Below are 24,205 nucleotides of genomic sequence, written 5' to 3'. Positions count from 1 at the left end.
AACAGTAGTTGTTGCCGTTGCAGCCCTGGGTCTCCCTCAACGGACTCTAACATCTAAAGAGTGCCTTTCCTTTTCATCGAGATAAGCAGTGCAGACGAAAAACTAAAAGTTGTGTTTTGATAAAGGAATACGTCAACAATCTTAGAACCAGTAGGTGGCTAAGTGGCCGAACACAACGTTTTGTCCCTCTTTCATGTCGTCAAAAAGCTTCCTGAAATCATTCAATTGGTGTAGACGAGGTCTGAGTACTCGAAAAACTAATTCATACCATTTCATCATGAAAATGCATAATGAATTATGTTGAATATCCTGAGAAATGAATGTGAGAACATTCAGCCTCTCACTTTTTACAGTTCTGCAGTGGCAGATGGCGCTCACTGTAGCATGTCCACTTAACCCTGAACGCAACTGGATGCTGAAGGGCCCCGAAGTTCAGCTGCAGCAAACTTTGTTGGAAGCAAACCACTACTTACATGAGAATAAAACAAGAATAATACCTGCTGAGGGCATTGAATGAAACCTGGGCTTCTCCTGTCCCCTGCTCTGCCCAGAATTTAACTGACCTTTGCTTAGATTAGTCCTTGAAACGCAATCGGCCGAGAAAGAGGACGAGTAATAATCACAAGCACCGCAGGTGAAGTGCCCTCTGGATAAATGTGTGCCTGTCACCTTTAGTCAAAGACTGAGCCTTTCCTTATCTGTGAGGTTTTTCTCATTAGTGTTCCCTTTCTGCTTCAGGACAAAACTCTGCCCTCGTTATCCTGCTTCAGGTGTGACTTTCTGGTGCAGAACAGGCAGGCAGTGCTTTGCATATTTGCATGAGCTTGAGAATGTTGTGGGGGGGAACTGATTGTCAGGAAGGAAGCAGAGTTGTTCCCCTCGAAAAGATACTCGCCTACGTTTAACTCATAGCCGATAAGTAACTCTGTGGTGATGATTCATCAAAGACTGCGTGTGTGGAATATTTAAATTGCTTTTTTCATTATTATTTATGCCTCCGGGGCAGTCCTTTAGTCCTTTTTCGTGGAGATATCTCAGGAACACCTTAAAATCGGGCCCGTATGTCCACGTTTACCCAAAGATGGTGATGACATTTTGATGACATTTTGGACAGGCATGGGTGGTTGACGGAGGTACGCAACCGTGAGGCGGTAATTCTATATGCTATCAGATAAGAAATTCAACTAGGTCAGAGATTAATTTAATTAATTTCATAAAGGAAATCCCACTTTAATAGATGGAGGAGCCTGGGTGGAGTTTGGGTGAAACAAGCCAGCTGAAACCAAATTCAATTTGATCAGATATCAGGACCGTCATGTCTTGCGAGAAAAGAAAAAGACTTTGTATTCATTGAGTTCAGGGATTTCTCTTCTTCTTCATCTGCAGCCAGTATCGAGCAGCCATTAATGGCACTGGATCAAAAGGCAGCACTTCAGCTTCAGCTCCTGGCCTCAGCGCCGGCCGCCCTCATCAGTGCCAGAGTCATTTAGTTTCTGGCTTTCTCCACGGCTTCAAACGGAGTAGCTTAAATGTTAAATACCTTGCTCAAGGACATTAAAGGTAGCGACTGAAGGACGGGGGAGCCGTGGGTTATTCAATACTCGGCCCAATCCTTTCTAGCCAGGACTGGAACTAACAACCCTATGGCGTGGCGTGGGCGGCAGGTTGACAGGGCAGCAGCAGCCTCAGGTGTGTGTGTTTGTGTGTTGTGCGTTGCTTTCAGGAACAGTAATGAGTCGTGGGTCACCCGCGTTTTGTCAACATTTGGAGCCCAATACACAATCACTGAAGTCACATGCTGAGAACAGAAGAAGATGGGTAGACGTGAACGCTCTGGCTGAGAGAATACAAACATATTGGTTTGGCGCGGTCAACCCCTAAACAGAGATTTTCACCTCCAGAAATAGAGGGCATAAATTAATACCCCCCCTGATTCTTTGTCCTACCTCTGACATCCTTTCTGTTTCTTCTTCTTCTTCTAGGTATGAGATCGTTCTCCAGCGCCTCAGGGTCACTAGCATACAGGTCAGTTCTACACAAACACAAAATATAGATCCTAAAGGCTTTTACTGCTTTACAGTGCTGTGAAGAACCATGTTTGGAATGTGTTAACAAGTAGGTGTTGTAAAACGTGTGTGTGTGTGTGTGTAACAGTATATCAGAGGAGGAGCCGGGCCCTCTGCAGAGCGACACCGACGGAAAGAACGCCACGAAAGTCAGCCGCACTTTCAGCTACCTCAAGAACAAGATGTACAAAAAGACCAGGGTGAGGGAACGTGGATACTTCTCTGTACTGCGTCTCATTCCTGCGGCTCGGATCCACATTCAGCCTCCCTTCACCGTCTTCTCCTCCTTTTTTTATACGTGCATTCTTTCAAGCGGAGGTGACTGAGCAGCACGCTGCTTTCAAGCCTCACGCCGCTCCACGTTCATACGTTTGCACACACTCGCACTGGGAGCTGCGCTTCTCCTTTTGCTGGCCTCTGAACAAACACCTCCCCCTCTCTGCAGTGCTGCAAATTCAGAAACTCAGTCACACAAAATCAGAGCACAAAGTCGCAGCAGTGACATAATGTAATTTGACATCCACTAATCCAATTTGCAAATAGAATAGTCAATATTTCAAGTTTAAAATTACACGGATGAATAGTTCTATTTGGGAATAAACTAAACTATTTAAAGTAACTTCAGCTTTTGTCTGCAGCCTGTCATTGTGCAGAGAGACACAGAGGGGGAACAGGAAGTAAAACAGGAAGACGGGGTTGGCGGTGGTTGTATAATCTCATCGCTAACCTCAGTCACCGCTTTGCTTTTAAAGACACAGGATTCTGAAGGAGATCATCGCCAGAGCCCGTCGAAGGTCAAAAATACCGACCAAGACAATTGGCGACGCTCTGATGCTCAAATGGGCTCCCGGTTATTTGTTTTGCATCCGTGAAATGCTGTGCGTTTGTTGTCTGTGACGACCAGAACTGCAACCTCAAACTTCAAATGTCTTCATTGAATTCCACTAGATGAGGCTTTTTAAGCCAGAGATTCAAAAAGGGAAATTGTCCTCATCTAAGTATTTAGGTGCGCGTTGCGCTTCACACAGTTCCTGTGCAATGTTCTGCAAGGGGGATGTAGTTCGTGGCGTTTTGACATAGCGTCTGTACCAGATGCAAGAACAAGCGCCTCCTGTAGCGCGGCGGCCACTTCCTCATTGCCGCTTTCCCCGGTGAAGCCTCGGCGCTGCCAGTAGCTTCGGCCGCCAGCCAGTGATGTTATGCAGGAGAATCACGGGGAGCCACGGCTTCTCAAAGAGATGGAAAGGTTGGCGGGAGGTAGGCTAAGAGACTGTTTTGTTTGAATCCGTGATTTCGAGCTGATCACAGAGAAAAGAACTGCGCTTAAAGCTTTGACTTAGCTGTGATTGTTGAACTGTTTTTCTATTGTATTTAAAAATATATATATATACATATATATATCATCAAGTGTCATCTTAAAAAATAAGATTCTTAGAAAAGTGACTGTTCATCAGCAGTTTGTTGATGTGTGTCACTGGGGTTAGACGGCTGTTACAGGAAGTGACAATGAGTGCAGTGTTGTAATGAAATATGCAGGTGAGTGTGTGTGTGCGTGCGTGTGTGTGTGTGTGTGTGTGTGTGTGTGTGTGTGTGTGTGTGTGTGTGTGTGTTCCAGTCAGCCGTACAGCGTCTTCAAGCGGCTGAGAAAAAAAAAAGAAGCTATAGTGTGTCGGGGCTTTGTGGTCCCCTCAAACCGAGAGGCCCAGGGGCCGGCCATTAAAAAAAAAAACGAGCTGGAAACTCCATCCCACACACACACACACAAACCATTTCCTCTGGGTTTGGGTGGAGGCTACGTGATGTAAGTCCAAGAGAATAAGAGCTCTGTTCTTCTCTCCATCGCTTCATGGGGATTGTGATTCAGCTCAGTGTACAGAGATGACCAGACAGCTGAGGATGCACTCGTCCATTAGCGCGGACGCAGCGGAGAAACCGCCCTGTTACGGAAAGGTCAAAGGTTTGGTTCCCAGACGGCGTGTCTCCAGCAGCGGATCCCGCAGAAGAGCGTTTGAGCACACTGGAGTCCTCCCTGCTGGTTTGAATAAGAGCTTCACAGTAGCTGGGAAAACAGCCCAACATGGAATATTATTATATTAATAGCGTAACTTTAGTTAGTAACTGTTTATCACAGTCGTTATGTACCGTTAGCATCATCTCCCATATTATAAACCCCTACCAGCAGTCCTGTAAATACATCAAACTATTGGTTTTAACATCCAAAAAAAGCAAAGACTCCCTGAAACAAAGGCATTTAAAATAGCCTCCTAATGAGACAAATTGTTGTCAGCATAAATAATGCATTACTTAATATGCAAAGCTCCCTGCTGGGTAGTAATCAAGGTAATAATGTTGCTCTGCTGGATTCAGATTTTAATTTAACACGAGCGACCGGCCAAACGTGAGACGCTCTGTCAGTGTTGTTTGTCACTCGCCAGGTAACTCGGCACAGTTTTCTTTTTTTCTTTCTGAACATCTAATCGGCTGGAATAAAAGGTAAAGTAATTACCGTCCTCTCCTGGTGAGGTTGACTTCTAAAGCTATGATGCTTCCGTCTGTGCAGGAAAAAGACCGCGAGAAAAGGGAGAAGGACAAGGAGGGCAAGGACAAGGACAAGAAGGCAATCAACGGTCATCTGCTCACACCAGTCGGCTCGGGCCAGGCAACCCAGTGCTTCCAGTGCAAGAAGGCTTTCAACAGCAAGGAGGCTTTCCAGTGCACGCGTGAGTCTGCCTGTTTCTTTCATCTGATCGTGAAAACAAAATGCACGTGTCAATGTACAACCCGTAAACTGTATGCAGATGATGACCGCATCAGTAATGGTCGCATACAATCAATGAAGTGTAAAGGACACTGTGAAGCATTTCAGTAAAGCGTATTGGGAAAAGGAGCCAGTTGCTTCTGCTGCTACTATTTTTTTTTGTCAATCGATCACAATAGAAATATATAGGTTTGTTTGCTATTTTGCTGATTTTGTTATTTCACTTTTAAAAGCGTCTGAAAACACAAATGAAACCAAACGGAGAGTCGGCGCAGCAGAATCACTCGCACTTGGCTGAGTCTACTTCATGATTTGTTTGAAGTAGTGAAACTCTCTGAAGGGCTACTTCTAATGCAACACAGTCTGGCGTTCAGTACAGACAACACAGCCTTGTTTTGCATTGTTTTCCACTGAAACAGCAGCAGCCCTAAAGAGGATGTAGTTTATTGCACAAGCCTTTGGCGCAACCCTTAAAAAGAAGAAGACAAAAAACAGCCGAAAAAGGAGTAACCTGTTCTGCGATGGATCACAGGGATCCTCTCAATGGACACAATCTGCCTCAGAGACTTCAGACTGGCAAAAGCAGCTCTTTGCATTCAGTTGGTCTAGTTGGGATTGTTGGAGCCACAGACGGGTTTGAGGGTGTTTTTCGGGAGGTTCTTACTCGCAGATGTCTGGCTGCTGTCCATTCAGCAGACAGTTATCCTTTGTCTGAGATTAGCTGGAAACGGTTAAGACGTCCACAAAAAGTAGTAAAAAACACAATAAAACCATTTAAGAGGCGAAAAACACTGCAGGAATTTAAGCTGGTTTTACTGTGTGGGTCATAATTAGATATTTATCACATAATCCACTCTGCGGATGCTTTGAGCCAAATGTCTTTTATAGTAACACAAGTGTACATACACTTCTCAGCTGCTAGATGGAAGTAAACGGTGTTGCTTCATTTACACACACACACACACACACACACACACACAACCGAGAAAACGTGATCAAATGCCCTATAGAGTGACCTTCCAGTGGAGAAAGCGTGATGTTGTGCCCACTAACTGAGCCTCAACATTTAGAGGACATGATGCAGTGACATTGGCTGCTCTACATGCTTTAAAAAATAAAATAAAACATTCTGCACGCTGGTTCTCTTTTTCCACCCCTGCCCGTCAGTCGGCCACTGCTTACACAGGATTATTTTCTCACCCTGACTCAGAGTGCAAGAGCGTAAGTGCGTTGATGTAATCCCTAAGAGCGGAAATGTTGCTGGCAAGTTAGCGTGCCTGTCGAGGTCCGTCAGCGGGTTTGTTGGGCTTCACTGGTGCAACATGTCCGTTTAACCTAAGAAGGACCCAGACGTGTACCTTTCGTCACATCTCGTGGGTGTTTTATTCTATCGTTCCAAAGTGGCATGACTTTGTCAATCAGTTCGATTCCTATGATTTCATATAAAAAAATGTATTTGCGTCAGTTTTAATCAGTGATAATTTGAAATACCAAGTAATGGTCTTTCGAGGACCCCAGTCAAAGCACCTAATTGCAGCCTGTTCTGTTTGAATAGATCTAATAACACACACTGTCACGGGGGGAAGGAGGACTATTTTAGCTTGGCACAATATGCAAATTAACTCGTACTTTGCTAAAGTAACAATTATCTTTTTCTCATTTTTTTAAGATGATATTAACTACATAACTAATAAGTAGTTGCTCCCCGGGCGCTTCACGGCTGCCCACTGCTCCTTAATGACTAAGGATGGGTTAAAATGCAGAGAATACATTTGTGGGACTAATAAGGGAGTTAAAATAAAATAATGGTTGAAGAAGAAACAAGTTATTATTGTGCTATGCGTCCTCTGTTCTTGATCGATCTCTGTTGTCAAAGTCGGCTCAGCTCGTACGAAGTGTGGCACGGAGGAGAGAAAGTCTTTCATAGACTCAGCGGGATGAAGATCTTATTTTAGCAATCTGAAATGATGACCTTTGTTTCCAAATGGGACTTTGGGAATGTTTATATAATTGACATTTTCCCATGCAATGTTAATGTGTGTGTGTCATTCCTCAGCTTATCTCAACCTCCTTTTTCCTTTTTTTTCTCCTTCGGCCACGAGCAGTATTACCCCTCGATTGCATCACATGTTCCAGTCTGGCTTTCATTAGTGGGCTGGTGGAGTTTCCTGGCCGGCTATGAAAAAGCCAGTCAGAATTTTCGAGCCCCCACCTTTTCCACACACCCTGGACAGCCACCCACTCACCACCGTGCTCGCAGCGTTCACTACACGGCGTTCTGATGCTTTTTCGTCCTCTTTTTTTTTTTCAGACTGTAATGCCTCCGTCCACAAGAGCTGCAGGGACAGCCTGCCCGTTTGTGCCAAGGTGAAGATGAAGGTAAAAGTTCCCCGAGAGTAACCCTTTACCACAGAGGCCGTAGCATCCTGCCGCCCTGCAGCCAATATTGAACTCCTGGTTTATGCTCTTGTGCTCTGTTTTTCTGGCCAGCTGCCCAAACAGCAGTTTGCAGTACCAGATTCAAGCTCTTTTCAGACGGTCACGATGAGGAACAAATGTGAGTGTTGAACCAAACTCTTCCTTTTACATTTCTTACATTTTTCAATTATTAAGAGTGAACAGGAAAACATAGGAAATGTATCTTGGCGCAATTCCCAGAGAAACATTGTCATGCAGATTTAGTATCTAGTCTTTATGTTTTAGATCAGTTCAATGATTACGAGATCTTCCAAGACGTCTGTACGCTCAGTTCTTTTTTTTTTGCTACCAGAGGAGTCGCCCCCTCCTGGCCTTTAATAATAATGCAGGTTTAAGGCACTTCTTAACTATCGTTGCTGCCCATATAGTGCACATGCACAGTGTGATGCGTACACTATTCATCTCCTGTAATGTATCTGTCTCTGGTCCAGCTGGGGGTGCAAGGGAGCGCCCCTGGTCGGCCATCTTGTCCCCAGAGGATCATTCTTCCCTGATGCTCCCGTCACGGAGACCAGCCAGCATCATGGCTTTCCACGGCAACAACCTCTCCAAGAGTCTCTCCATCAGCAACATCGCTGGGTGAGCTGCTGCGTGCGTTCGTCAGTGTATGCGAGGATGCGAGGATGCGAGGATCTTCCCCTTTCCTTTTTAAATGAAACTAAACGTTTCCGTTGCTTCTGCATTGAATTTTATTTGACATTTTATTTGACCACTGCATCTGATGTTCCACCACATGTGTTTAACCAGCTGGTTGGGTGTTTGTGGTTATAATGTTGTGTTTTCTAAATGTATTTTAATCATCATTATCTCTATATTCAGTCCGGTGTTCGACGACATGCCCATTAAAGGCCTGCGGTATCTCTCCCAGTCTACGGACTCCCTCAACAGAACCAACCATGTCACAGAGTCCATGGAATCGCTCACTGATGAAGGTACACACACACACACACACACACACACACACACACACACACACACACACACCGTTGATCTGACTACCCAAGACAGCTGCCGGTCAGCTGGGATCAAAGAATCTAATGACTTACAAAACCTGATGAAGCGTGAATAAATAAAGGCAACTAAATGTAGTCCATATAGGAACGGGATATAGAAAATGTTCATAAAGTAACTTGACTTACCTAAACCTATTTTAAACAGGAACTAGAGCAACGTAAAAACAACAACAACATAGTTGTAATTTTTAAGAAATAATTAAAAAATTCATAAAATGTGATAGAAAATATAACTTGAGCTTCAAGTTGTAAATTGTGTTGTTGGCGCAGGGACGGAGATGATGGACGGCCAGCTGATGGGGGAGTTTGAGGCCGAGGCCAAGGAGCTGGAAGCGGACTCGTGGAGTCTATGTGCCGAGCAGCAGTACCTGCAGCAGCTGGACAAAGACCTGGCGAAGAGACAGGACGTCATCTACGGTACATCGGGTTGACCCGAATACGCTTTCAATTTGATCTGGAAAATGAAGGGAAATAATACAATTTTGTCTCTACTGCTGCTATTCTTTACGTTAACTAACGCCATATACAGTAGTTTCTAGTTATTTCCATTCTTTTTGATTAAAGTAGAAGAATAGCTTGAGAAGTGGGTTAATGCTTTCTGACCAGAGGTCTGCAGTGTAAAAATACAATTGGCATTCGCATGTCTTAATATCTTTTATTTCAGTTTGTTTTAGTGTCATCTACAAGTCTTAGTGATTCAATTTTTGCATCTCACTTCTGCATTTTATTTCTTAAACAGCACTGCAACTTTTATTACATTTTTATTTTGTATTTAGCTTTTTTACTGTTTTCAATCCTGTTTTCTCTGCATTATGTTTTGATGCTTTTAATGGTTTTATGTGAAGCACTTTGAATTGCCTTGTTGTTGAAATGTGCTCTACAAATAAACTTGCCTTGCCGTGGTCTATTGAGGCTGCAGAGTTTAAAATATGAATTAAGTTACATACTATCTGACATTATATCTGACACAATATTTTTATTAGAATGTAGTTGAGGATTCTGAAAAGCATATTTCTATATGTACACCAAGGTATCCAGTGACATACACACCTTCACGGCCTGACGACCTCGGAGGTGTAATTATGCAGAGGCATAGATCAGAGGAACGGTATGCAGAGCGCTGCTTATGCGATTCTGTGACTGAGCCGTCTCTCCCCCGTGTGTCCTTCAGAGCTGATGCAGACGGAGATGCACCACATCCGGACGTTGCGCATCATGTCCGAGGTCTTCAGCAAAGGCCTGCAGAAGGAGGTGCAGCTGGAGCTGCAGACGGTGGAGAAGCTGTTCCCCGCTCTCGACGACCTCCTGGAGCTCCACTCGCAGCTCCTCCTCCGCCTCCTGGAGAGGAAGAGGGAGAGCCAGCTGGAGGAGGGGAGGGAGGAGGGAGGCTTCATCATCAACAGGATAGGGGACATCCTGGTCGGCCAGGTTAGAGGAGGGGAGGGGCTGGCGTGACGGGGAATTGTAATACCTGCACGATGAATTCCTTATTTTCACTTGAGGCTGTAAATATTCCCTATTTTATATGAAAAGATAATTAAAAACACAACATGTGCATTAGAAACACATCCTATGAACCAGTCCATGTCAGCTTGTTGAGCCAGACTGAAATATCTCAACTACTATTGGATGGATTGCCATGGTATTTTGTACAGACAATCATGGTCCCCAGAGGATGAATCCTCTTGACTTTGGCGATCTTTTAACTTTTCCTTCCGGTCGACATTTCAGTGTTTCCAATATTTTGGTTTATGACCAGGTTCCTTCAAAACGAATAACATTCCCATCAGCCTCCGCTGGGCTTTGTGTTTAGCTCTAGTTATAAATGCTAACGCTGAACTGAGATGGTAAACATTACAGCTGCTCAACATCAGCATGATCATTTTGGGCATCCAGCTCAAAGCACCTCTGTTCCTACATCCAGCCTCACACAGCTTGGCTGTACACTCCTGTTTCCAGGTGTCAGGGCCGCTGAAAATACTATCAATGGTTTGAATCCTTAGCTAATGCCCATGTTTTAGCTCGCTGCATGCATACATGCACCTCATGTAAAGTTCCACGTTCTTTGAAACCAAACCAGGTCAAGTTCAAACTAGGAATGGAAGTTAGAGCCTTTCTACTTACAGTGTTAGCTTTCTGGCTTTGCCTTTTTGTTTTTGCTCTGCTGTACCTATATTCGTTTTGTGAATTCATGCCTGTGAAATTCTGCTCCAGTTCTCAGGTTACAACGGCGAAAGCATGAAGAGGGTTTATGGAAGATTCTGCAGCCGCCACAACGAGGCTGTGAACTTCTACAAGGACCTGCTGACCAAAGACAAACGCTTCAAGGCCTTTATCAAAGTAAGACTCGTTCAGCCAGTCATGTGTTTATATACATCCTACCACAGTGTTACTTTTAGGAGAAGTTGCTTTTAACTTTTTAAATAGATAGTTATATATAGTGCCACTACAGAGTTATTTTTCTGCCTCACTTTTCTTTACTTTATTTAGTCTTTTGCATTTCAATCAGTGCATGCACCGTACGCGATTCCCTTGAAACTGTTTATTCAGAGGTGTTAGTTCTTCCATTGTCTTCTATGGTTGTGTAACTGTCATATCCATAATCACAGCAAACACCTTCTTAAGTAATATTACTGTATTGTTCTCCAGCAAATGAGTCCTAAGTTTCTGTTGATTGTTTAGAGCCACCTGTTGCGTGGGCATGTTTCACTGAAGCACTTGCTCGTTTTTTTTCCTCCAGAAAAAGATGAGTACCAGCATTGTGCGGAGGCTTGGTATCCCAGAATGCATCTTGCTGGTGACCCAGAGGATAACAAAGTACCCCGTGCTAATTCAGAGAATGCTGCAGCACACTAAAGGTTAGCTTCCTGTCGGCTTTTACTGTTTACATTAGAATACAGATTGGGGAAAGTGGAAGGAGGAAGGAGGAGGATTGTTTTAATTAGGACGACCCTGGCGACTACAGACTATCATACCTGGCTAACAAAGCAGTTAGATCAGCAGATGGGTAAAATATACTGTAAAACCGCACCAGGATTCATAACTTAATCAGATGGCATATACAGGGAGATCACTTGTTCTATTTGTTCCCGATTGTTTCTTTGATTCTGTAAATAGTTCCACTTGGTATAATTGATCCTTATCTGTGCTGTGATCACTCTGCATACGATATACAATACTAAACATTCATTCACTATTCAGAACACCATTTCTAACCCTCAATCTGGAGCAAAAGAGGGATCTGAAAGTCGTAGATTTGAAAGCGGTGAAGGAGTTTTTCTTTAACTTGAAACTCTCTGCTAGTGGGCCGATTTAATTATACTTGGATCTGGAGGATTTCCCCAAAACAAGTGGCAGAAGGCGAGGAAAAACCCCATCTAAACATTTAGGCAGGATGGTTCTCTTTTAGGAAAGTGAAGTTTAAAGACCTGTTGAGAAGCACATTTTGGCACAGCCCAAAATATGTGTTTGTGGAATCCAGAATTAAAGAACTAGCTGGAGGGAAGCATTGTATAGACTTAAGTCACTTGGGGTTAATTGTATTAATGATTTAGTGTGTGTGTGTGTGTGTGTGTGTGTGTGTGTGTGTGTGTGTGTGTGTGGCTGGCTGTGTGGCCTATTTCAGTCGTTGTACTGGAAAACGACCCACGTCAAAGTGTCACTTGTTTTAGGAAAAGCTCCTGAAAAGTTTAATTTTTCACACATTTCTTTGGGGGGGGGGGAAATGCGACGTACGTTCGATGGGTGTTTTTTTTAGATAATAGATCAAACATACTTTGAGGAGCCAAAAATGCTTCACACGTTATTTATATCTGATTTAAAGCACTGGCCTCCCACTGTGTACATTCACTCTAATCCCTCCCAAAAGCCTGTTTATAGTTCTATGTGGGACGGGGAGCTCTGACTTAATCCCCAAGGTGCTTTAAGAGGACTCTCTCCTGCCAACTCTGATATATACACTGAGTGGAAATAACACGGCACGCTCACATTTACAGATGAGGAGCCAGAGGTACGGACAACCTTAGGAGGAAAATATTCCACTTTGGGAGGAAAAATGTCCAAAACGCAAGTGCACAGCATACACAAGACACGATGACATTGACTTTTGGGCTCTTCTCAAAGTGCAGACCTCCAGATCACGGCTGATTTTAATTGTTGCACTTCCACGCTAAATTCATTAATGTACCTAAAGTAGTTCCTCTGTGGAGAGTTACCTCTCGAGACAAACGTGTGATCAGTCATACAGTTTGATATTATAGAGAAATATGTAACATTTTAAACATCAACTTTTTGCAGTATTTGCTGCACCGTATCATTGACATGTGAAAAGTGCAAGAGCACCATATGGCTCTGATATGCTGATCAGAAACTGAAGGTCAGGGCTAGAAGCTTTAACAATGAAGCGTCCACGTTTAAACTATATATTCTGAATCGTGCTCTCTGACTACTACTACTACTACTATCACACATCCGCAACGCAACAAGCAATCAAGGGGAAAATGCCAGAAACTGAAATCATGAGTGTGCATCTCAAGCCATCTACTCTCTACATCCTAAAAAAACCATTACGGTATGTTGAATGGACCTTTTCAGGGGTAAAAAGGAAGGGAGGAAAGTCATTTTTGAACATTAGTGTTGAGCAGAAACTGTCCAGCGTGACAGTGTAGCCAATGTATTGCACAAATGTATTAAACATTTATTCAATACATTTGAACAGACACAGCCGAAGCCGTATATATAGCCGGAATATGAGATGCAGCTATCATGCTCGAGGCAAAAAGCATGCGAGGAAGTGTTGTCGGATGTGGATGTGGCAATACAACAAGAAAGCTCATTCTGAATAGCTTAATATGGTGTGCCTTTTAAATTATGCAGGTGGGAGAAAAGATTGTGGCAAAATGAAAGGGGCAAAGGTCAACACGCATGAATAAGTTATGCTGACATTGAGGTTTATGCGTCCAACTCAACCATCTAAAACAATAAAAAAAGGTCTTCCTTTGTCTCTGCAGCGGCATTTGCAATGAGAGGGTTTGTCAGAAAGTAGAAGTGCAGGAATTATGTCACTGCACCTTCTGCGGTGCATAAACACCTCCTCAGTTTAGTGGACTTGCCCAAAAATAACGGTCTTTCCCTGCGGTTCATGCTTCCTCTGGTTTTGCACCTGCATGAAAATACAACCTTAACTCCTCCCATTAAAACAATGAAACCTATCAAGAGGGGGCTTTGGGCTGTTGTGATCTAACCCGAGACATTTGTGAATGCCGGACTGCTACCCCGTCGCCTGTCTGACCTCTCTCTCTCTCTCTCTCTCTCTCTCTCTCTCTCTCTCTCTCTCTCTCTCGTGGAACGCAGAAAGCGAGGACGACCACGAGGACCTGACGGAGGCGGTCCGGCTGGTGAAGGAGGTGATCGCCGCCGTCGACAGCAAGGTGAACGAGCACGAGAAGAGGCGCCGCCTGAAGGACTTTCACGGCCGCATGGACGGCAAGTCCATCATGATGACGAAGAGCGGCCAGATCTTTGCCAGGGAGGATCTGCTGAGGAGGAGGCTGATCCACGATGGCGTGCTGCAGCTGAAGAACTTCCAGGGCAGACTGAAGGGTGAGGAGACCGCAAATTCTCTCTGTAAATATCGTCGTCTTAACTCTTTCACTCATCCAACCCCTTTCCTCCTGGCCGTTCTCCAGATGTCCATGCTCTGCTGCTATCGGACGTCTTCGTCTTCCTCCAAGAGAAAGACCAGAAATATGCCTTCGCCATGCTGGTAGGATCTCTCTTCATGCCTTCCACTTCTCTTTCTCCTTCCTGCATTCCTGTTCCCTCCTCCCCCCCCCCCCCCCCCCCCCCCATCGCCCCGGTAATAAAAATCCCTGCCAGAGATGTTGGTGTCATGTTTTCCTATCCCACTGTTGTTCCTGTTAGCATTAGCTGGCCCGCTTAGCGTACCCATTGTGTAATAATGCCTGCCTCTGGCTAGCGAGCTAGCTGCACCTAATAAAGCTGCTGTGGCTCTCGGCATCTAACCAACGGTGATAAATCATAAAGGTTTTCCATGTTTGCAGGACTCACAGCTTCATCACACACACACACACACACACACACACACACACACACACACACACACACACACACACACACACACACACAGTAGGGGGAATGAAAACAGAGGTGGCCTGTGGCATAATAATCACATCCATCATTATAAAAAAAGCTCGTAATGTTTGAGTTGAGGCCGTCAACATTGAGAAAGAGGACTAGCATGTGGTTTTGACGGGATGTGAACCAGGTTCACATGCTTCAGTTCTGAGGATCACCAACTGTGCAAAGCAGCCTGCAACAAGCAGGTCAAAGGTCACCTGGATACAAGATAGAAAGCATTTGTAGTAAAACAAAGATTGGATTTTGAAAAATAAAAAGACTCCTGACTAAAGATCGGTACTTGATTCAAACTTTGAATTCATCTCTGCACAGAGCGAGAGCTGAGGATTGAGTTCCCATTATTCCACAGCACAGTTACAGTATGAAGAGCCTTTCCTTAAACCTCAGACGAGATTGCTGGAAAGACTTTGTGGATGTGGTTTACAATGTCGCGTTTTACTGGATAGCAGAAATGAAACGGCGGTTTGTGGTGTTAGCTTATTAAAGTGGGCTTTGCCTTTCTTGCAGCCTTAAGGATGCAGAGACCGCTGATCAGCGGACCCCATGTGGACGATAACATTAACCAGAATCTCATTTTCTCCTCTTCTTTCCCATCCTCCTCTTCCCCCTCTCCCCTCCCTTTCACTCCTCCTGCTTCAACCCACCCTTCTTCCTGCAACCCTCAACATTTGTCTTCCCTCCTACTCGTCGACCCTCCCACTGTCATATTTTCTCTTTTTTCCTTTTCATTCTCCTCCTCCCTCGTTGCCTCCATCAATCCCCTCCCCTTCTTTTCTCACCCTTCCCTCCCTCGTAGGACCAGCGCTCCACGGTCATCTCCCTCCAGAAGCTGATCGTGAGGGAGGTGGCCAACGAAGAGCGCGGCCTCTTCCTCATCACGGCGGGCATCGAGAAGCCGGAGATGATGGAGGTCCTGGCCAGCTCCAAGGACGAACGCAACACCTGGATGCAGCTCATCCAGGAGGCCATGCAGTCCATGTAAGTGGGATTCATTTCTGTGTTTGTGCAAACATTACGGGTATTTCGCTAATACTTCGATGGTTGAATGCTTTTTGGAGCCAGAGGATTTTTTTTGATATCTCAGAATACACTGGGTCCCATTTGCTTCAACCCATTATCTCAACTGCACAAAATGTGCTTCACATTGACTATTGGCCTCTTTGGGTTCCTCCATGGCATATCTGTGTTGTAACCCAGGAGTTAGACCCAGCCCAGTTCTCCAGATAGTAATAAACGGTAAGCTGCGACAGAGCACTTTGCTGTCGGGAGGATTAGCGCCACTCTACCTGGGGATGGGATGTACTCAGGGACAGTCTAATGCTGGATTTTCTTCAAGGGCAGCTCACTATAAGCAGAGGATTATTCCACAGCAGCCAGCAGGGAAGGAGAGAGATTTATCTCTGTCCGTCTGCACGTCTGTCTGTCTGCTGGCCAAAATACTAAATTGAGATAAGGCTATTTGCAGGAATGGAGGGGATAAAAACAGAAACAGTTTTCCAGTCTTCCACCAGAAACATCATACACATCAATTATTTTATTCTTTCAGTGTTGTCTAATCAAAGTGTTGTCCTGTGGCGTTGGTGTTATACACACTGAAGGGCTGAAGCCAATCATGAATATTTCAGTAAACCTTTCTAAAGTAACTGGTCAGGTTATAAAATAAAGAAATAGCTCCATTTCCGTTCTTCAGTTCTCAAAAACTTGAATGGTTTCATCCCTGCTTGTAGATTCATACGTAGATATTGTAAGTGATTTAGATTTATAAAGATGTAGATGATGCTTTGTATTATTTAACACATGTAATGCTTTGTGTTCAATACAATTTGTCTCTTCCTTGGTTGGACAGGGAGAAGGATGAGGACGAAGGGATTCCCAGTGAGACGGAAGATGACAAGAGACAACTGGAGACGAAAGCCAAGGAGATGCGAGGTGAGGGGAACTGTGTTCACTGTAATCGTGGGAAAGAAAAAGGGGAAAGAAAAATGTTCTCAACATCTGTCTCTTTTTTTAATTTCTCCCCCCCCCTGTCCTCTGTCTGTCTCTGCTGGTCAGGTCTGTTGAGGCAGAAGGACACAGAGATCCTGTCTCTGCTGGAGGAGAAGGTGCAGCTCTTCAGGGGTATGTGGGAGCCTCTGAACCCAGGAGAGGAGGTCTACCGGCAGGTCCAGCCTTTCTTCAGGTCGGCCTGCAGCCTGGAGCCGCCCAGAGGGGCGTCCATCATGTCGGACGCTCTGCAGGAAGGTGAGACCGCGTGTTTAATGCATGTGCTGCAGATGCGTTCTGAACAATAACGCAGAATGATTAAACTGAGGATAAAAGGCAGACCAGACCTCATCTCCTGCTCCATCAGTGTGTTCATGGAACTTGATTAGAGATGGAAACTTCCTTATAGTCCCATGAGCGCATGAGGTTCTCATTACTTAACTGTTGAAGAACCACAAATGTCCGGTCATATTTGCCAAAACCTTTTAGACACACCCCCCCCTGTGTAAGGGAGACATTAAAGGAGTCGGAGTGTGTTTTTAGGGTTTTATTCCTGCTATCTGTTTGGGGCTTCGGCAGCCCTGTTCATTAAATGTGTATGACTGAAAAAAGGAAACTCAACTTAGTACGTTGTTGTTTGTTGTAGTCAGAACAGCATTTCCTGTTCTCAGAAAAAATTATTGACTGAAAATGATGCAGTCTTTTGCTATATGGTATTTTCTTATATTTCTTGGTATATGGCCGTACCGTATTAGCATTCTAAATAATACGCACTCACTGAATATAAACAAACTGTTTATACTTGGTACTTGGTGAAGGTCTAACAACTGAGAAACGCTCCCATGAATGATTTCCAAGTACTGCTGCAGGCGAAGAGTGTTCCAGGAAAAAAGGTGTAAGTAGCTGATCACAAGTTGTGCAACTGACATTCAACGAAGGGTTGTTTGCAGCTCTAATGCATAGAAGATGTATGAAGGAGAACTTCCAAAATGGTCTCCACATTTGGAACTGAATTGAAGCTTTACGCCTGGGTCAATAGTTGTCCTTGTGATATGTGATTTGCAGCAGTGATGTCATTTCTTCTGCGTGTTTCTTTCTCGTCGTCGTCCCTGGAGAGTTCAGAGAGCTGCTGGTCTACGTACACATGTGGATACCAAGACGGTTGTGTCTTGCCATTGTTGATATCATTTCCGATGGTGAAGACGTTTTAACTTTCAGCAAAAGAGCTCGCTGGTTCAAAGAGGTTGTCAATAGTTGCTAAGCAACAGGAGCCAATAGCAGGTTGAAAGCAGAAGTGCCTCGTAGGATTCATCAGTGCAGAGCTGAACTGTAACGCAGTTAGCCGGGATAATTCACTTACTGACATTGATGTGTACCCCCTTTCTCTCTCTCTCTTTATCTCTCTATGTGTGTGTGTGTGTGTGTGTGTGTGTGTGTGTGTGTGTGTGTGTGACAGTGGAGACGCTGCAGGGTCTGGTGAACAGCAGCCTGGGCGGGGCCATGACCAGCGTCCAGGAGGGCGGGGGAGCGGGGCCGGTGTGTCTGCCCCGCCGGGCCGAGACCTTCGGCGGCTTCGACAGCCACCAGATGCACAGCAATAAGAGTAAGTCTGGGTTTTTTTGGGATCAAAATTGCACGGGCGATGGCGAGAACCTCGACCCGCTGGTGCGGATAACCGCATCAACTGAGCGGATGAATGTGCGCCGCTGAGTTTTAGTGCAGCGGGGCACCACTCCCAGCACTTTCCCCCACAATGCCGCTTGTTCGGGGCAGGGTTTTTTTTCGACGGGGACCCGGGCAGCAGAGCCGATGCCCGGGGCGATCCCTCTGAACTGGTGGCTTGGGAGCGCAGAGCGGGGCGCTACCGTCACCGTGGCAGATATTGAGCCATAAGCAGTCCTTTCACATCAGCAGCACCTAGCAGAACTACAGAACGTGTTTATGAGTGGGATGCTTTAAAAGCACATTTGACCCTTTTATTTTGTACAAATAAAAATACTGTAAGTAGTAGTTTAAAGCAGAATTGTTTGGGTAGAGGATACAGGAAAGGGCAAACAGAGAGCAAGGAACAGACACATGATTAATACATACACACATGATATCCATCATCTAGATGAGACAAAACAAAATCCGCACTGAATTATAATTGTTCTTAATTAAAAGATCATACGTTGTGCCCATGTTCTCGTATAGTCTTCAGCGGCCCTGAACGTCTCTCTAATTCTCTCTTGTGGTTTCTCCTCCCGCCAGGTGGAGACGGCGACGAGAGCGAGGATGCGGCGGGAGATCTGCGCAGGACGGAGTCGGACAGCGTCTTAAAGAAGGTCGGCATCTCCATTACTCTTGACTCCGAAAGCCGCTGCGCCTCAATGAGAACCCGCAGGCCTCCGTGTGGGGGTGGCGGGTGCATTTGTCCTCCAGCATTAACAGTGCCATTAAGATGAATTTAGCCACTTCTCCGCCTCCGGTCAATTAGCCTCTTGACTCGTGCTGCAAAGGGCCTGTTGCTAATGGCGACCATCCGTTGCATGAGACTTGAATGTGCGGCCTTTAGGCGCTGCTGTTCTTCTCCCGATGCGTAGTCGTTTCCCCTGCAGATATCCAGCAGCTGGACTGCACACGATTGTGTCTTCAATGCGTTCGTGGAGCCAGGCTCCTGTGCTGCCATGCCCTGTTCATTCTGCTGTCCGAAAAACAAAAGAGCAGTGCTTGATTTTCTTCTTTTTTTTACGTTTCGTCCTGGGCTGAGAGCCAAAGTTCAGACAATAAAAGAAGGGAGTGTTTGCAGAAGTCTCAGTGATCATTAAAGACACAATGCAGAGTTCATCCAGGCGCTCTGCTTTCTATTATACTCACATCAGTTCCTGGTTTTCTTTGTAAATGGAAAATAAATTCTTATAATAAGCCCTCCCCTATTGGAAACGCAGTAAGTGTGAGACTGCTGTGTTCCCGTATCAGTCGTGCATAATCACACCCGGGTACAATTAGATTTTGCCCAGCACACCCACGTGTGCAGCTGTAATCACATTCAGTTCTATACACTGTACAGTATGCACTGTCCACGTAATATACACGCACGAGTGTGTGTGTGTGTGTGTGTGTATGTGGTTGCATCGCTGTGTTCTGGCAGTGCAGTACTTAAGTGTGTGTTTGTGCTTGTGTGCAGGGAGGAAACGCCAACATGCTGCTGCTGCTGAAGAGGAACAGTGAGGTAACACCGACTTCCTTTCTCTAACTCGATTACAGCCGCTGCTCACATGGGAGCCGTCCAAACTGTGTTTCCATCATCATGAGTGCATCGGCTGAATGGCAGCAGCGCTGGTAGAGGTTTCACTGTGGATGTTTGCGTTATCAGTGGCATTAGTTAGTAGCGCAACTGAAATGCCGAACGAACGCGTGTGACAGGCAACGCAAACTGTAAAAGAAAGAAGTTATTCGATAACGGCGTGTCTACAAGAGCAAGCGTTAAGACTATTTTCTAATGAAAAATATGATTTAAAATGAATTATTCATGAGAATGAAGCGAACATGCGAACCAGCGCAAGTAAAGTAGCAGCAGAATTCACTGAGATGGAAAGATAAATTCCCAAAATCACATTAGTGCCACAGCCATGCTAGCAGCTCTGTGAAGTTTGAAATGGTCCTTATTTATTTAAGTTAAGGGTGTTTGCATGCTAACATTTGTTTGTTTGAATTAAATCGGTTTTGCAAGCATTTGGTCATCACCCAAAGTATTACAAACATTTCAAATTTGACCCTGAGGACCACGAATGTGTGTATAAAATCCAGCCAGTAGATGTAAAGATTCTTCAGTAATTCAGAGTAAAAACGGTGACCACAACCACCCGAGTCCTTAAGATTCATCCAACCTTATATGTGTATGACATTTCTTGGCAATCCATCCGGAAGCTGTGACGATATTTCTCTCAAGGTCCGCATTTCTATATGAATGGTTTCCATTCTGTTCCATCATATTCTGTTCCGTCATTCATATTTGATTCAACAACCCTTTCTGCATATGTTCCTCGCTTTTAAATGCTGCTCTCTCCAGTTCCCAGGGCACGTTAATTGGAGCGCTTTATGTCCGAGTAAACATCGCTGGCAGCTGAGCGCTCGGTGGCCTTGCCTCTTTGTCGTGCTTTTGAATGGAGAAAAGGTCACATCACTTCAGCACATCAAGTCGGGTTTAATGCCGGCTTTGTCTCAGACTCCACCGGATCAAATCCCATTACGTGAAATCCTCCGCGAGAGCTTTTTTTTATGTCTCCGAATGAACAAGCAGAGTCAAGTGCACTGAGAAGCACAGCAAACATCAAATACATGTTCTGAGTTGAGTTTGCTCAGAGATTTCTCCTCTCCAACAGCAGGTCCTCCACAGTGTCTCCAATCTGCACCTCCTGCTCAGCACCCTGCAGGTAAGACTTTTTTTTTTTACGCTTTTGGGAAAAACAACCTTTATCGTGCGATACTTTCAGGTGCAATGTGATGATAGAGACAGACAAACTGTGTGCTTGAGAGAATCAGCGCGAGCGCTGTGTCTGACCCGATCGCCCCTCCTCCAGGCGGTGGTGGTCCAGCAGGACAGCTTCATCGAGGACCAGCGGCAGGCCCTGAGCGAGCGCTCCCCCTCCACCTCGTCCTGCGCGTCGCTGTCGCGGCCGTCCTCGCGGCCCAGCTCGCTGATCGAACAGGAGAAGCAGCGCAGCCTGGAGAAGCAGCGGCAGGAGCTGGCGGCGCTGCAGAGGCAGCAGGCGGCCCACGCCGAGGAGAAGAGGAGGCGGGAGAAGGAGTGGGAGACGAGGGAACAGCGGCTGACGGAGAGGGAGGGGCAGGTGCACGTGCAGGTGGCTACGCCTTCTTATCGTAACCCTGATTGTGACAGCGGCATGGTTTCCTGCTGTAGTCCTTCACTGGGCTTTGCCTGCTGAGACCTGCAGGGTTTTCTGCAGTGACGGCCGGCTGCCTTCAAAAACATCTTGGACCGAAAAAAAAACATAAAAAACTAAATCCCACAACTGTCTTTTTCAAATAAAAAGCTGAGGCAGATGACAAGGCCGGGCAGCAGGTTCATCCCAGTGGCTTAAGCTGAGCTTAAAGCTAGCATGCAATGACAGTTTACTCACATGCTTTGTTTTGGAATTTGCTGATGACTTGTCAAAGGCTAAACAACACCAGGTGGAGGCTTTTCCAGGCTGCACCCTCATCATTTCATTATTTTCCTTTGGTTTCTTTAACTGTTTTCAGACAAGCCGTGTTTGCCGCTCTCACGAGCCTCCTGCAGTATTATATAATTGCCTTGGCTCCGTTTTTAATGCTTAGAGCAGAACTGACTCGCTACAATAGAAAAGCACTTTCTCCCCCTTTTGATTACTTTTAAAACGTTAACAGTAATCAAAGAGTTAGTGGTGTGAATTGTGGTTCGGGTTGCTCGCCGGGCCTCACGGTGTCACTGGAGCTTTCTGTATGTTAGGTGACTTGAGATGCAACGGATTGAAATCAAGCAAAGCACCTTGAACAGAAACTCAATTTGTGGTTTTAACCATACAAGAAAACGGATGCAGTGAATACAGTCACGGTCATAAATAGCTTTTATATGATTTTGCGTCAAGCCAGCGAGTGAGCTTGAATCAGCTGACTGTTTATTGAGCCGTTAACGTCAAACAGAAATATCAGGTGGAAAAATAATGTATTTCTTTAAAATAAAGGGTTTTTAGATACTCAGCTGAAGACTTGTAATGTCAGCGTGCTCTGCGATCTACCTGCACTGTACCATTTCAATAAATTTGTCAACGCGCCTCTCCGACCACTGCAGGAGGAGGAGGTCCTGAAGCGGCAGAAGGAGCTGGAGGAGGAGAAGCACGGGCTGCAGAGCCGGAAAGAGGAGTACCAGAAGGACCTGGAGAGGCTGAGGGACGCCCAGAGGAAGCTGGAGAGGGACCGAGAGGCCGTGCAGCGGCAGCTCGACAAGATGGAGGAGATCCGCCTGTCTGAGGTGAGAAGGGGGACTCTTTCTAAAAAATGAGCCAACCCCCGCGGCTACAGGCCGACACTCGGCGGGCTGTGTGGGCGGCGGCTCTGCTCGATGACACTTCAGCGGGGTTGGTGTTGACGGGCGCTCGCGTTGGAGGCTTGAACCCGAGTCCCCTCGGAAGGGATTTCAAAAACGCTCTCGGGACTCGCTTTGACGAGTAAACATGACAATCCTAACAAGTTATTGCCCCAGGCTTTTTGCCAAAGTGGGTTCTTTTGCTAACTCTTTCTATGAAGTCTTTAATTACCAACATACTCATAATGCAGACAAATCTGCTGATATCCATGTGTAGTTATAAGCAATGTATGTTTGCTTTGAGTGAAGTGAAATAATATCATTAAATCTATGCAAGATCAACACACAAAACATTCTAAGAGTAATTATTAGCACTTATATTGACTTATCACATACTAATGCAACAGTGACTTTAATGCATTAAATATAGATCATAATGTATTATAACTATGGAAATTATAATACATTATGATCCTCACCAGCAGTTATCACACTTAACCATATAAGTAATTATATAATGCTGTATATTGTGTTGTCTTGGCTATTCAGCATTATGAATCTGTATGAGTGCTCATAACTAATTACAATGCATTAAAAGTATGTGTATAATGCATTATAGACATGGGCGTCGCAGAAAGTGTCAAACTAGTCTTTTAGTCACCCTTCACACACATGCGCTCACAGATGTTGATACCAGCTGTGCATCTCTCGTACCTTTCTCTCCAGAGGACTCCCTCGACGACGTCGGATGAATTCCTGTTTCCCAGCAGCTCCCAGTCTCTGGAGCTGGACCCGCCGGAGCTCTCCTCCTCCTCCTCCCTGCTGAGGCTGCAGCCCCAGCGGTCTAAGCCCAAAGGGAAAGGCCTCAATCCCTTCACCTCATCCTCCACCAGCCTCAAAGGCGGCGAAGCCAACAACCAGCTCTCAAAGAGCCTGCTGCAGCTGACCAAGAACAAGAGCAAGGAGAAGGACAAGAAGAAGAAGAAGGGCAAAGGGGGGAGCACGCCGGAAGCAGGTAGAGAATGGTGAATATGAGGGAGTGGATGGATGTACATGGAGTTGAGTTACTAGGCGTCTCACAGCGGCGCTTAAGCGTCGCTGTCGTCAACGACTCTTCAGATTGGAAGAATTGCTGCGTCAAGTTGTTTTTCTGAGCGAGAAATCAAATCCATGTAGCGCAAAACTGTCAAGGTCTCTCTTTGTGTTTGATGTTGCAGTGCATGCTGGGAATCTGCATCCACTGTAGCTATAGGATCGGGTATGACAAACGTCTTCAGGCCAGGGGAGTTCCCAGTGAAAACCTTTCAAGTTACAAGCACCCCCCCCAAAAAAGAAGCTTCCTGTTTGCTGTCAAATTTGAGTCTGTTGTTGTGAAGATGTTGTCTATAAACGTTTGCAAATGTTATGTGTATCCCATCTTCTTTTAAAGAGCACTAGATCATACTGTATATGTTCAATAATTCAACTTTTAGAAATGCAAAGACCTCGCACACCCACTGAATAACACATTTCCTGATTATTACATTTCTGAATAACTGACAGAACCCATAAAATCAGTATAACATCGACAATAAAACCGACTGTATTAAACGTACACGAGACGCAGCGATAGTGTGTGAAATACACAGACATTTGTTACCCAATGAAACTGACCCTCATCTTTAACAATTCCATAAAAAGTACTCAGCAGTGCCTGTTCAGC

At 45.3% G+C, this 24,205-nt stretch overlaps 1 protein-coding gene across 1 annotated transcript in view; it reads left to right on the top strand.

The window, feature by feature from the left end:
* LOC306735887 (uncharacterized protein) overlaps positions 1–24,205 on the top strand; it is a gene marked incomplete at its 5' end in the record, with an annotated part of 73,887 nt that overhangs the window by 48,662 nt on the left and 1,020 nt on the right. Inside the window, 23 exons of the mRNA XM_079217456.1 lie at positions 1,983–2,025; positions 2,155–2,266; positions 4,627–4,786; positions 7,136–7,203; positions 7,315–7,381; positions 7,734–7,881; positions 8,122–8,234; positions 8,586–8,732; positions 9,487–9,743; positions 10,530–10,655; positions 11,056–11,173; positions 13,668–13,916; positions 14,003–14,079; positions 15,271–15,452; positions 16,321–16,403; positions 16,527–16,715; positions 17,914–18,060; positions 18,708–18,781; positions 19,624–19,668; positions 20,822–20,872; positions 21,020–21,301; positions 22,270–22,449; positions 23,230–23,518. Coding sequence (XP_079073582.1) covers positions 1,983–2,025; positions 2,155–2,266; positions 4,627–4,786; positions 7,136–7,203; positions 7,315–7,381; positions 7,734–7,881; positions 8,122–8,234; positions 8,586–8,732; positions 9,487–9,743; positions 10,530–10,655; positions 11,056–11,173; positions 13,668–13,916; positions 14,003–14,079; positions 15,271–15,452; positions 16,321–16,403; positions 16,527–16,715; positions 17,914–18,060; positions 18,708–18,781; positions 19,624–19,668; positions 20,822–20,872; positions 21,020–21,301; positions 22,270–22,449; positions 23,230–23,518 — 3,207 coding nt within the window. The remainder of the gene's footprint in view (positions 1–1,982; positions 2,026–2,154; positions 2,267–4,626; positions 4,787–7,135; positions 7,204–7,314; positions 7,382–7,733; positions 7,882–8,121; positions 8,235–8,585; positions 8,733–9,486; positions 9,744–10,529; positions 10,656–11,055; positions 11,174–13,667; positions 13,917–14,002; positions 14,080–15,270; positions 15,453–16,320; positions 16,404–16,526; positions 16,716–17,913; positions 18,061–18,707; positions 18,782–19,623; positions 19,669–20,821; positions 20,873–21,019; positions 21,302–22,269; positions 22,450–23,229; positions 23,519–24,205) is intronic.

This window comes from Taurulus bubalis (assembly GCF_910589615.1).
Source record: "Taurulus bubalis genome assembly, chromosome: 4".
NCBI classification, from domain to species: Eukaryota; Metazoa; Chordata; class Actinopteri; order Perciformes; family Cottidae; genus Taurulus; species Taurulus bubalis.
Note: the sequence above shows the minus strand (reverse complement) of the source record. Positions and strands in the feature narration are given on the sequence as shown.